General features: G+C 37.3%; 1 protein-coding gene across 1 annotated transcript in view; it reads left to right on the plus strand.

The window, feature by feature from the left end:
- The window catches only part of LOC143650056 (guanylate-binding protein 7-like), a 34457-nt gene extending 21052 nt beyond the window's left edge, over positions 1-13405 (plus strand). The window contains exons 6-11 of the mRNA XM_077120348.1: positions 961-1206; positions 2561-2841; positions 4177-4389; positions 5232-5334; positions 5687-5880; positions 6730-13405. Coding sequence (XP_076976463.1) covers positions 961-1206; positions 2561-2841; positions 4177-4389; positions 5232-5334; positions 5687-5880; positions 6730-6939 — 1247 coding nt within the window. The 3' untranslated portion in view covers positions 6940-13405. The remainder of the gene's footprint in view (positions 1-960; positions 1207-2560; positions 2842-4176; positions 4390-5231; positions 5335-5686; positions 5881-6729) is intronic.
- The last annotated feature ends 840 nt before the right edge of the window (positions 13406-14245 follow it).

The raw sequence follows: 14245 nt of genomic DNA on the forward strand, positions 1-14245 counted from the left end.
ACCTGCTTTTATTCTATGCAGTATTTTTTATTAGTGCCAGGATGGTTACATTTTTCAATAAAAGACTATTCATACCCTAAATGATCCAGGAAAAAATAATGATAAATCTTTCTAGTTAGGTGAGCAAGTCATTACCTTTCTCATGACATCACCTTATTCATGCTTACAACCTAATACATCCACAACGTAATACATTATAAGCTTACTACATGGGTTTGATTTAGGAGGATAGATAACCAATAGCACACACAGGGAATACCCATTTTTATTTATGTATTAGGTATTCATTCTTTCAACAAACATCTATTGAAAAGCCAATATATGCCACATATTCGCTTTGAAAGTCTGATATAATATGATATAGAGAAGTGCTGATGTCTCCAAATTATATTTAGGCTAAACATTCTCTTTGGAGGTTTATGCTAAAGAATACTTAAATCCATTTATGATGTGTATATTTTTTGGTCAAATGTATCAAAGAAATCTTTACCAACCTGGGAATCATCTTGCCTTCTTTCAGATATTTCTCACATCAACAGCTTTTTCTTATTTCTAGTACTACTTTTCTTTAAGAACCACATTGACGTAAGGACAATAGGATCAGAAAAGTACTTCTGGACATTTTTTTATTAGTTAATCATTAGATAAATATTAAATAAAAAGTAATCCTTTGGACATGACACCATTTCTAAGGAAACCAACCATGAGTTTCTTCACTTGGAATGAATGTCTCCTTTCTTCCTAATGCCTCTTTGACTGTCTAAACTGTGCAGAATGGATTTTCCCTACCTGTAGTAAGTTGGCACAAGGCAATTTGTGATGATGTACCATATGACTGGATTAAATGAGTCTTAGAGACAGAAGGGCTGTAAGGAATGCAAAGATTCCTAAGACCAAAAGTCTTCAGCCACTTACCTTAACGCTGCCCATTAAATGTCTGTTCCTTTTCCACTTCTGCAGGCAAAAACCCCAAAGCCCAAAGTTCCAATATGCCTAGAGAGTGTATCAGGTATTTCTTCCCAAAACGGAAATGTTTTATCTTTGACCGGCCAACAAGTGACAAAAATCTCCTAGCTCATATTGAAGAGGTGCCAGAAGACAAGCTAGATGATCATTTCCTGATGCAAGCAAAAGAATTCTCTTCCTATGTTTTCACCCATGCGAAGACCAAGACCCTGAGAGAGGGAATCATTGTCACAGGAAAACGTAAGTCACCTTTGCCCCAAAGCATTTCATCTGTGGATCAGTGTGTAGGATGAAGCTCTGTAAATTATCAAAATTTTTGTGCATTTATATGTGAATGAGGAGAAGGATCTGTTCATGCCAATCTCAGAAATATATATTTCATCATTAAAGTCCAGTAAATTGAAACTTATTAAAGTCTGATACATGTCAAGAATCTAAACCACTGGTTGTAAAACTATAAATGGGTGAAAGAGTATCTCTCTTCTCACATTGTGAGAAGTGTCATGTGATAAGTGATTCTCAGAGTGAGTATTAAAAATACTACACAGGTCAAAAATAAAAATTAGGCCATGAGCTCATTCAAGCCCACTGTGGGGTCAAGAAACAAAAATGAATATAATCTTATCTACAGGACTGGCTTCATGGGCATGTGACCATCACAGTCATGCAGTGCCCATTCTCAAAAGGTCTCCATGCTTGGTTTATTGCCTGCGACATTGTCTTGAAATTCTTGATTATTTTCAACAAGGGACCATATTTTAGTCTGCTAATGTTGCCAGAATGCAATATACTAGAAATGGACTGGCTTTTTATAAAGAGGATTTATTAGGTACAAATTTACAGTTCTTCAGAGGAAAGTCAGGTAGCTTCATTGGGTTCCTGTCACCTGGGAAGACAAGGGACATCTGCTGGCCTTCTCTCCTGGCTTCTGAGTTCAAATAGCTTTCCCCAGGGCAGTTCTTTTCTGCATCTCCAAACTTCTGTGTCTGAGCCAGCTCTGAATTCTGAGCCGAGTTGTGCTGGGTTTGAGCTGATTCTTTCTCTTCTGACTCTCCTCTCTAGCCTCCAATTAATCAGATTAAACATCACTCATTGCACAAGTCACTCCACTTAGCCAACCGCCGATGTAATCAGCCATAGATGAAACTCACATACTGATGCTTTAAGTCCACAGCAGCAGAACAACTGGGCACCATCACCTGGCCCAGGTTACGTTCAGTGAACCTAACTACTATAGGCCTTATTTTCCTTTAGCACTGGGTTACACAAATTATGTAGTTGGTCTTATTTGTTAATGTTAATTTACCTGTTTAATCTTCTCCTTTTTCTATAATAAAGGGAAAGTACTTTTCTGGGAATTTCACAAGCATATTGGTTGTGAAAATTAATTTAAATCCTAATATAGAGAATAGAAAAATGATGAAAAAGAAGAGAATAGGAAAAACCAAAATATTATTAGAAAAAGGTGGACTCATAAAAATAGAAGAGAACATTTATTTCAAATAGGGTTTTGTATATTCAGAGCATGCCTCCCAGACTTGTAAGCCAATGTATGAGAACTTCCTATTTATCCCAAATTTCCTGACTCATTCAGGGTTGGGAACTCTAGTGAAGACCTATGTGACTGCCATCAACAGTGGAGCGGTGCCTTGTTTGGAGAGTGCGGTGACTACACTGGCGCAGCAGGAGAACTCGGCGGCCGTGCAGAAAGCAGCTGACCACTACAAGGAGCAGATGGTGCAGAGAGTGAGACTCCCCACAGACACGCTCCAGGAGCTGCTGGATGTCCACACAGGCTGTGAGCGGGAAGCTGTTGCAATCTTCATGGAGCACTCCTTCAAGGATGACAAGCAGGAGTTCCACAAGCAGCTTTTGGTACAGTATCTTTCACTTACTCCTTTTTGATTACTGGTCTTCTGAAAGGATGCTTGGAGTCTAGCTTTTGAATCTAGGACTATCTTCTTATGGTAGAAGGAGCCTAGTATCTTGTGAATGGCAGGGCCCTACAGAGCTACAATTCATCCTTTTCCAAAAAAAAGGACATTAAAAAAAATTTTACTATTGCTCCATAATAGGTTAAAATTTAACACCTGAAAACAACACCCAGAAATCTATCACCAGGGGACTGGGTGTTCTGCTAGAGTAACACAGTATAAACACGAGATATAGCTGGACTGAGTTCTCATTTGAGGGTGTTGTGAAAGTGTAAGCTCATTCAGGTATAAGCAGAATCAAATTTTTTGTGGATGTAGGACTCACGCCCCATTTTCTTACTAGTTGTCAGTTGGTATCACTGCCAACTCCTAGAGGCCTCTTTCGGTTCTTTCCACATATCCTTCCCACCCTACCCCCACCTCTATCTTCCAACCAGCAGCTGTGCATGGAAACCTTATGCTTTAATATCGCTGACTTCCTCTCCTATTGAGAGAGCTTGAGAAAACTCTCCGCTTTTAGAGGGCTCATGTGTTTAGATAAAGTTCAACAGCGTAATCTCCATTTCTTAACATCAACTTGGGCCATAATAAACAACTTAACCATGGGAATAAAATCTACCATATTCATAGGCCCAGGGACTATGCAGGGTATAGATAGCAGGAGAAAGAAATTTGGGGAAAATGTGAAATCTGCTAACTATAGGCACAATCACAAAAATTCTCTTTCAGTTTGTCTTTGATCAGCCTACAAATGACAAAATTCTTAGTTCAAATTGAGGAAGTGATACCAAAATGGGTGGGTTTCCCATCCCAGCTGCAGCCAATTTCTGTTCCTATATCCTCACAGACTCACTGAAAGAATTCATAGACTTCCAACCTCTGCTCAGAGCACACATAAGTCACTGCTTTTTTATTAAACACAAAAAGGTAAGTACCCTGAGGAAACTCAACATCAAGCTGCAATTCAATTTCTATGGCTCTTTGTTGATTGCTGGATCACTGATAATCATACTTCAGCTGAAGGAACCATGGAATTCATGGATAACATTCACATAATTTTATAGATGATGAGCCAGATGCTGAAAGGAAGTATCTTGTTCCAAATGTCCCCCCCAAGATTGGTCAGAACTGGTTCTAAACAAGTTTCCTGATTCCTGGTCCACTCCATGTCCCACTCTACTCTGAGGCTGGAAGACTGCTTCTTCCAAGATGATCACAGTTGAACTATCCCCACAAAAGTACCTTTCAATTGTATTACTCTATATTCCCCTAATAGGAAACCATAGAGGAAAGGAAGGAGAATTTCTTAGTACAGAATGAAGAGGCATCTGTCAAATATTGCCAGGAGACTCTTACACAACTTTCACAGTCTCTGATGGAAAATATTTCAAGAGGAATTTTCTCTGTTCCTGGAGGGCACAATCTCTACATAAAAGCAAAGAAAAAGGTTGAACAGAAGTACGAGCTAGTGCCCAGGAAAGGAGTTAAGGTAAGAAATAATGGTAGAAGTGGGAAGGCCAGCACATTGCAATTAAACAACCTTGTTACTCTTAATGAAAATATAGGATAGCATCACCAGTTACCATGGGCAGAAGAGAACATGGTAATATCTGGACTTTTTTACCTTTCATACGTACAATTACTTGGACATCTTTTAAGAGAGTGAGCATGGTCCTTCCCAAATAAAGGGTTTAGAAATGGTAATATATGTGGGAAAGTACATTGTTTTCATTTATCACACAGTGTGACAGTTTTTGTGCTGAATATACAGAAACAAATAATGTATAACACATACTGAGCACTCTGTATACTGGACATGGACTTAATCAATGTAATCCCCATAATAATATTAGGAGTTAGGTACTACTGTTACCCACATCATAAGGTTGAGAAATGGGATGGACAGAGTTCATAAGTTGCCCAAGGTCACAAAGCCAGGTGAGATAGAGTCTGTAGGGCAGCCCAGAGGAAATAGGAAATACAAGTTAAAGTAGAGATAGATGCTTTTCTCTGTAAGAGAGAGTACAAGTGCATCCACTTGGAAGTAGAAAATGTGAAAATACATTAACAAAAAATGAAATGTGGAAGTAGAACTGCACATAATCTTATCTAGGGTGGGAGGCACATTGGAACACGACGTTGGTAGCTACGAAGGATGCTGGAGGGTTTTCATGTCCCAAAAGGGGTTTGACTTTATATGGATGACATGGAATCAACCCATGGGGATGCTAAGTAAAATATAAAATATATAGGGTCATATTTGGGATTTTATAAAACTCTAATTACCCCACCAAGAGACCAGATCTACCTAATGTGTCTTTGTTTCCTTAGGCCAACGAGGTCCTCCAGCGCTTCCTTAAGTCGCAGATGGTATTAGAGGAATCCATCCTGCAGTCAGACAAGGCCCTCACTGAGGGAGAGAAGGCCATTGCAGGTACAGGCACAGGTCTCAGCTCACAGCAGGGAAGGAGATTCCACAGTGTCCTTGGTAGATCTGACAGAAAAATCTTCCTGAGTCGTTGAGCTTTCTCTTTTTCGACAGAACACACTCAACCAAATCTGAAAATAACTAGGGGAGTGTGGTTGTTTGTCCACCCAGACAGGCAGTGCCTTTCCACCCCATTCTGAAACATGCTTTTGATGGTGTGGACACCACATAGATTCAGAAATTTTCCTATCCTCCCTTTCAGATGTGGTTTTGTGTCTGAGCAGGAGTAAGATGTTAAGCAGTGCTGGGCTCAGGCCTGATTTTCATTTTCTTCTGTTTCTGAACCTTTATGCGATAGTGGAGCATGCGCGAAAGGAGGCAGCTGAGAAGGAAAATGAGCTGCTGAGACAGAAACAGCAAGAACAGCAGCAAAAGATGGAGGCCCAAGAGAGAACCTTCAAGGAAAGCATGGAGCAACTAAAAGAGAAGATGAAGAGGGAAAACGAAAATCTTCTGAGAGAGCAAGAAATGATGCTGGCACATAAGCTGAAGGTAAGTTGGGCCTAGGCAATGCCCAGGTACTTCAGGAAGATATGGACCAAATTTGAAGCCAAGTCATGATCCCAGAGGGAAAGACAAAAGGTAGATGATCACTAAATGCCTGAAATCCTTCTGGTTCCAGCTAAGGACCTTAAATCCACAAAGCTGCATCATCTTCTTTGTTATTAGCCTTTGGAAAGGACAAATGACATCTCCCAAGGCACTGGGCTGCTATTTGTTATGATTATACAATGGTCTCATTGTACCCCAATGGAATGTATATTCCTCAAGGAATATATAGTTCTGTATTCCTAGGTATTTTTGGTACAACCAAAAAGAGATCTGAAATAAACCCCACTGGTGTTTGAAGTATCAGATTGTCCTGATAACAAATACAGGATGCTGAAAGCTCATAAATCTACTGCCTTTGTTTCCTGAGTTGCCTGAGACTTCCTATACAACTCAAAGGAAATTTCTTTCATTGACCAACATGGATACTGTTAACCAATTTTCCGAACAGTGTCATGACTGCCATTATGTGTTAGATGTGTGTGGCAATTCTACCAGTAGGGATGTGAAGAATAAGTAGCATGAAACCTACGTTACCTCCCAAAGGTCATCCTTTGGGCTGAAGGGCCTTACAGGTATAATCCTCTACCTTGTCCCCACTGAGATGGTTCTCAGGGAATCTAGGAAGATTAAAATCATGGACACTCTCAAAATCGAGGTCCAAACCCATGGAGACATTGGGCAATCCCATAAAAGAAGCATACATATGTGCTTAGCTGCTGAAGTTGTTAAATACAAAACCCTGACCCAATGATTAGGGGTTCTCAAAAGTGTGTTCTTTCCCTTGTATAGGTCCAAGAAGAACTACTTACTGAAGGATTTAGAAAGCAATCTGCACAGTTAAATGAAGAGATACATCGACTAAGAGAAGAGATTAAAACAAATAAGAAACCTTTTTCAGATTTTCTTGATGCAGCTGGCAAAGTGTTAATGTTAGCACTGCCTGGTGCTGGAAAGCTAGTTGGGTTAGGGATGCAACTTCTTGGCTCACAAATGAAATAGCCTCAGAATTCTTGTAGGAAGCTATAAAATGATCCTTCTTTTCTTTCGATAGCTTAATGCTTAATCTCATTTGTGAAATATGTGAATAATTTCTGTTTCATTCAGGAAAACTTCAAAAATAAGAAATGATTACCAAAGAAATCAGGGCCTGGCATACAAAAGACAAACTTAATTTTCATTGACTCAATTTATTTAAATAAATTGGAAATAAGTTCAAAGAAAAAATGGGAAAAAAAGACCCAACTTGCAGTAACATCAAAACAAATTAAATAGTTCAGAATAAAATTATCAGGAAGTATGTAAAATTAATATGAAGTAATGTTCAAAATATCAAGGGAGAAACAATGATTTATTGAAATGAATAGATATCCTGTACATCAGTACAGGATACTTCTTACAACATTGTTGTAAAGGTTTGAAACAACTCTAGCATCCCACCATAGGGTACTAATATATGTAAATCATGGAATGTACTTACCAAAGAATACTTTACAGTTACTAAAATGAAAGGGGAAGCTCTACTTGTACGAATTTGAAAAACATCTCAAGATGTATCACAAAGTGAAAAAAGAAAGATGTAGAAAGTGTGCGCAGTTGCAAACACTGAATTTAGAAAATAATGAATGTGTATGTATATAATTATCCATGTCAGCAAAAATACACAATAAGCGAGTAACCATGTCTACAATTGAGTTTGGACCTAGTCAGATATGGGAGGATAACCAACTATCATTATATCATATATTCTTGTGTTCCTTTTGTATTTTGTTGTATTGTATTACGTGTTCTCAAATAAATAAATACAATTACTAACATAAAAACAGAAATAATACAGGAATTGGGGATATTCTTATGATAGTATCAAAGTATTAAATACTACTAGAATGGCATATGTCAACTCAACAAGAAGAGACTGGTTATTACAACTGGAAATGTGCGGGTACAACCTTGATTTCATTTATACCTTTCAACAAGGCCTTGAAATATCGGACCCTAATTTATTTTCAGACATATGGGATTTTGGCTGGAATGTCCTTGAACTTCCATCCCCAGATTTACAACATTGGGAAATTAAAAGCAGAATCCACCTTGTTTGCAAATTCCTTCCACATGTTTACTAATTTAGACTCCAAAGTGACTGAAATGAACTCCCTGTAATTCTATAAGCTGGGCAGGTTATCACTTGACTCTGGGCCTTGCACTCAATATACAGACTTGTTAGAAAAAAAAAAAAAGCCTGCTTCCTCAACCCTATACCTTTCAATTACCAACTTCTATCTCTCTTAAAGAGTCCCATTTCCTGCCTCCTGAGGCTGGATGAGGTGCCCATTTTATGCCCTGCCTTTCTGCCGTGTTGTCGCTCCTACCATAGCACATTCATACAAATGTGAAATGGAAACTGCTTATTTACTTCTCTCTCCCCTATCACCTGTGGGTCTGGGGTACTTGATCTTTTTCATCATCATCTTAAGCTCCTAGCACAGAGCCCTCCATATAAACACCAGGAGTTCATAATATGTTAGCTGAATAAATACAAGAGCTGCCATCCAACAGGGCTCCAGTTTACCATATCTTCACTATATTAGCTGGTCTCTAAGATTCTAAAAATAAAGAACACAGGGCAGGCCACAATGGCTCAGTGACAGAGTTCTCGCCTGCCACAATGGAGACCCGGGTTCAATTCCCATGTAAAAAAGTAATAATAATAAAATAAATAAATAAAGGTCACAATTTTAGGAACTAATGCAGAAGACACTCTGTGAAGCAGAGAGGACATGCCTGCACTTCTAACCCTGCTACCTGCTCTTTCTGAGACACTAGTCAGACCATTTGCTCTGTATTCCTGAAGCTTTTCACTCACAGCAGCTGTCCAGGAATGAACTGACCACCTTTGTCTTACAGGGTGATTAAAATAATTACAAAAGTGTCAGAACCCTGAAACTTTATTTCCACTGTAGTTCTATCCTATGAAGTTATGCTTTTTGTATATGGATCTGTCTTTCCCTAAAAGTGAGATCCACAGGCTGTGGACCTGTACCTTGTCCAAGCAGCCACAGACAGCAGCAGTATGGTCAGTCCTCATTTCTTCCTTTCTATAAGGTCTTTCTTGGGGATCGGGAGGCAATGCTCAGACGCCAACCAATGCCACTGGAATGAGAAGTCCTGTAGCTGAGCGAGTCCCCAAAGCCCACTGGCATCTACAGAGGAATGTTCTTCATCTTGCACATCTGCCTGGTTTGGTGAAGAGGTTGAGGGCAGGGATGTGCTCCACTTCCTTTCAGATCTCCCCAACACACACGACCAGCACCTGCAAACACATGACTTTCCATACCCTCTTCCCTCAGGACATATTTTCATCATAAGCCCTTAATTAGTAGGAAACATCCTAACTGAAAATTAATGACAGCTAATAGAAGCAATGGAAATAAGAAACCAACAACAAGGTAATATTTATATGTAATTATAGTGTTTTAGAGATAAGGAAGGGATCAGGAGTGAGATAAAGGACCATAAAAGCAGAGTAAAAGGAGTTTTACTCGCTTACATTTTCAAGAATTCCATAAGCCTCTGAATCTTGACTCTCAAAAGAACTTCCTCCTTTATCCTCAGATATACCCCTACTGAAGAATTTCAGCTTCATGCCTGTGTTCCTTGGATCGCATGCAGATCCAGATATCAATACACTCTGTTGGCCTTCTCCTTATGTTGTCTGATGTTAAGTTGGATTCTTCCACCCTGAAACATCCACTAAGGCCCCAAAACTGACAGCACAGAGTGTCAACCATTCATTCATCATCAAGGGGATAGGCCAGTTTTTTCAAGATGGATTAAATTCATGGATCGTGAAAGAATATTATTCTGATTCAAGGGAGCAGACATTTATTAACCCTTAACTCATTTGAGAAATATTTGTTCATTATTCTTCTCTTATCCATATGTTCTTATTTAATCAGAATTATTGAATAGCATATTTTAAAAACCATGTTTCCTATAGCAATCACAAATTGTGGTAGCTAAAAGAAAGTATTCCAGTTTTGTTTTGTTTTTTTTGCCTTCTATTCTTCCATCTCAAACCACACGTTTACATCGTCATGATTTTGAAATCACAGAGTTAAAAAGAGAATTCTTTGTTCAGTGGAAATGCTCTGATTACTACTTGAGTCGTGTACTCATGGGTCCCTCCTGAGTAGAGAGGTTTAGGGTTAACTTTATCTTCCTGGCTTGCTAGAATACACCCTTACTTATCCTTTGGACAGAAAAAGGTGCTTTTATCGTGGCTTTTTGTTTCCACTCTTGGACTTTTTTGGTTGTCAGCTTCTCCAGAACCAAGTCCAGGATATAGATGGCAAAAAACAAACAAACAAACAAAAAACCTAAGGAATTCCTGTCATATCTTTTCTTGGCTGCCAAAGTTAATAGCCAGTTGGTTTCTTCTCCATCTTTAATGAGTTTCAAATATTTGCTTTATGTATAGGATTCAGAGTTTTCAGTTGTACTTAGCAGGAAAAATAAAGAAAAGTTTTTTACTCCATTATCCCAGAAACAGAAATCCCCTCATGAGTATATAAACACCATATTTCCTAAACTTCCCCATCTGGGAAATTCCTAATATTCTCACAAGCAGTGGAGACAACCAGTTCAGTAGGCTGAGCCCTCAATCTTGGGGCTCACCTCCATGAAGCTTATTCCTGCAAAGGAGAAACTAAGCCTATTGATAATTATGCCTAAGAAAAACCTCCAGAGAACCTCTTCTGTTGCTCAGATGTTTCCTCTTTCTCTCTAAATCAACCCAGCAGGTAAACTCATTGCCCTCCCCCCTAGGTGTGACATGACTCCCAGGGGTGTAGATCTCCCTGGTAACATGGTACCCAACTCTCAGGGATGAGTCCGGACCCGGCATAAAGGGATTGAAAAAGCCTTCTTGACCAAAAGGGGGAATAGAGAAATGAGACAAAATAAAGCTTCAGTGGCTGAGAGATTTCAAACAGAGTCGAGAGATTATCCTGGAGGTTATTCTTATGCATAAGATAGATATCCTTTTTCAGTTTATGGTGTATTGGAGTGGCTAGAGGGAAGTATCTGAAACTGTTGAACTATGTTCAAGAAGCCTTGGTTCTTGTAGTCAACTGTATAACTATACAGCTTTTACAACATGACCGTGTGATTGTGAAAACCTTATGTGATGTTAAGTTCTGATGCCAACTTGGCCAAGTGATGGCACCCAGTTGTCCGGTCGGGCAAGTACTGGCCTGACTGTTGCTGCAAGATATTTTGTGGCTGGTTGATCAATCAGAAGGTTGGTATATTAAATCATCAGTCAGTTGATTGCATCTGTGGCTGATTACATCTGCACTCAATTAAGGCGTGCTCCTACCAATGAGATAATCCAATCAGTTGAAGACTTTTAAGAAAGAAGAGAGACTTTTTCATGGTTTCTTCAGCCTGTGGAGTTTATCCAAACCCTTCATCAAAGCTGCCAGCGTCACAGCCTGCCCTGCAGATTTTAGACTTTTCCATTGCCATGGTTGCATGAGACACCTTCATAAATCTCATATTTACAGATATATCCTGTTGATTCAGTTTCTCTAGAGAACCCTGACTAATACGCCTTGTGCCTGATGGTCCTTTTATTAAGAGTGGACAGATGAGCAAAAAATAAATAAAAAATGGGGGGAAGGGTAAAAAATTAGGTAGATTGGAATACTGGTGGTCAATGATTTGGAAAAGCAAGGGGTATGGGATATATAAGCTTTTTCTTTTCTGTTTTTCTAGACTGATGCAAATGTTCTAAAAATGATCATGGTGATGAATACACAACTATGTGATGATATTGTGAGTCACTGATTATATCTTATGGTTGGACTGTATGTGTGTGAAGATTTCTCACTAAAATTTTTTTTTAAATATTAAAAAGGAAACATTATTTTCCCAATTAAGGTGAAAAATAGAAGAAATAAAAAGGTTGGGGAAAGGCTTTGACCTCATATCTCAATTAAGTTACAACAGAATTTTTTATCATTTTCAAAGCAATATTTTGCTGAATTATATCCTCTTTCACTTGTCTTTTCAAAATTGTGGGATATTACACAGAAAGAAGGGTGCATAAAATGTAAAATGAGCAACATATAATTAATAATTGTAACATTAACACCTAAAAACCACCTAGGTATAGAAATTGAACACTCCTAATTCCCTAAAGGTGCTTATTACAGCCCTGACAAATCTGCTAGAGTCAACCATTATCCTAACACTCACATTCTTTTCTAGGATTTTGTTATCTATTTGTGCATTCCTAATAACATAATTTAGTTCTGTTTTCCAACTTCTTGTAAGTGAAATTCTATTGCATGCATTCTTTTGTGTCTTGCTTCTTATATTCAGCAAGATGTTTATAAGATTCAACCACAATGTTGTCTATAGTTGTAAGCTACGCATATTCTACAACATGAAGAGACATGCTTATTTATTCATTCTACTATTAATAAATATTTGGGTTTCAGTTGTATCTTCAATGAAAATGGTGCCAAGATTATTTTTCAACATATATACTCATGCATATGTACGTAAGATCCTTTTATGTAATCTATTCACAAGTAGAATTCTTAGATCACAAGGGATGTGCATATTCTATTTTTCTAAATCAGGTTAAACATCATGTCAATGTGCTTAAAAATGTATATACCCACCAGAAGAATATAATTGTTCTCCACATCAGATTTTTAACCTTTGTTGATCTGATAGTTGTGTTGTGGCAGCTCATTGAAACTTTTATTTCCATTTCTCCTCACTACAAATGAGATCAAGGGATCTTTCAATATTTTACTTGCTCTTTCTTTTTGCTTTTTATTGTGAAATACCTGTTTCTGTCTTTTTCTCATTAGATCATCTATCATTTTTTCTTTTGATTCATAGGAGTTCTTTATATATTCTGGTTCTGAGGTTTGGGTTGGTTAGATGAACTACTAATGTAATCTTTCTGTGACTTGCCTTTTAACTCATTTTACTGTGACTTTGATGAAAAAACTCCTAATTATAATGTTGTTAAACTTAGTCTTTTATGGTGTGTGAATGTGTGTGTGTTTGTGTCTACAGTAATAATTCTTTCTCCCAAACAAGACCATGATGTTATTTCCTATATTATTATTATAATACTTAGCATTTTACCTCTGACTTTTAGGTCCAATAAACACTGATTTTTTCCATGTGCTGTAATATACAGTTTCAAATGATTTTTTTGTATATATCACTTTCCCAATGCAATTTAATCAGAATAATCTTTCCCCCACTCTTTTGAAGGAACAAGATTGTCATAAATCAAATGTCAATATACTAATGTATTTGTTTTCAGAATCTCTAGTCTATTGCCCATACATGTGCAAATATTATACCATATTTCTTACTACAGCTTGTGTTTCTATTACTATTATAACCATCCTTCTATAATGTTCTTTATTATACATATGAATTGGTGTGTGAATATATTTCAATAAAATTGCTTTTTAAAAAGTTTTATGATTTTACTTGAACATTTATTTTTCCATATAAATTTTATAATACTCATATATGCCAAAATAATGATTTGCATTTCATTTGCATAATGCACACTTTTTGAAATTTTCAGAGATTAGGTATCTTTACTGAAGCCTTTTGATCCCTCCTGTATATATCGCCATTTATTTAATTTTTTAGCTATCTCTGAAGAATGTTTTTATGCCTTAGGAGGTCTGGTACAATTTTGTTAAGAATTATTAATATATACTCCATATTGTACTCCCGTTATAAGTAGAAATCCTTTTTTTATATATGATTTTTAACTTCCTTCATTAGTAAGTAGGAATACAACTGATTTCCCCCGTCTTCTAGCTCACAATTTTTTTTAATTTTTAGAGTTTGTCAGTAGTTTCAATTTTCTATGCATAAAATCAAATAATTCGCAAGCAAATAATGTTTCCTTTCCTTCCAATGTTTATACTTCTTTCTTGCTTTTACTTACTACAATGCACAGAACACACTATACAATGCAGAAAAGAAGTGCTCAAAGAAAACATCCTTGTCTTCTTCCTAATTATAAAAAAATGAGTTAACCTTTAACCATATTTGCTGCAATTTGTATAGGAATCCTACACTGGATTTTATATTGAAGTTCATTTTATATCGAGTCTCATGAGATTTTTATACCACAATCAGATGTTAAAATTTAGGATAAGCAACCCCTCTCCCTTTTTTTTTTTTATCCATTAAGATAATCATATGATTTATTTCCCTTGAATGATATCCTTCTAATAGGAGTGATTTTTTTTTTCTG

This window comes from Tamandua tetradactyla, chromosome 11 (assembly GCF_023851605.1).
Source record: "Tamandua tetradactyla isolate mTamTet1 chromosome 11, mTamTet1.pri, whole genome shotgun sequence".
Taxonomy (NCBI): Eukaryota; Metazoa; Chordata; class Mammalia; order Pilosa; family Myrmecophagidae; genus Tamandua; species Tamandua tetradactyla.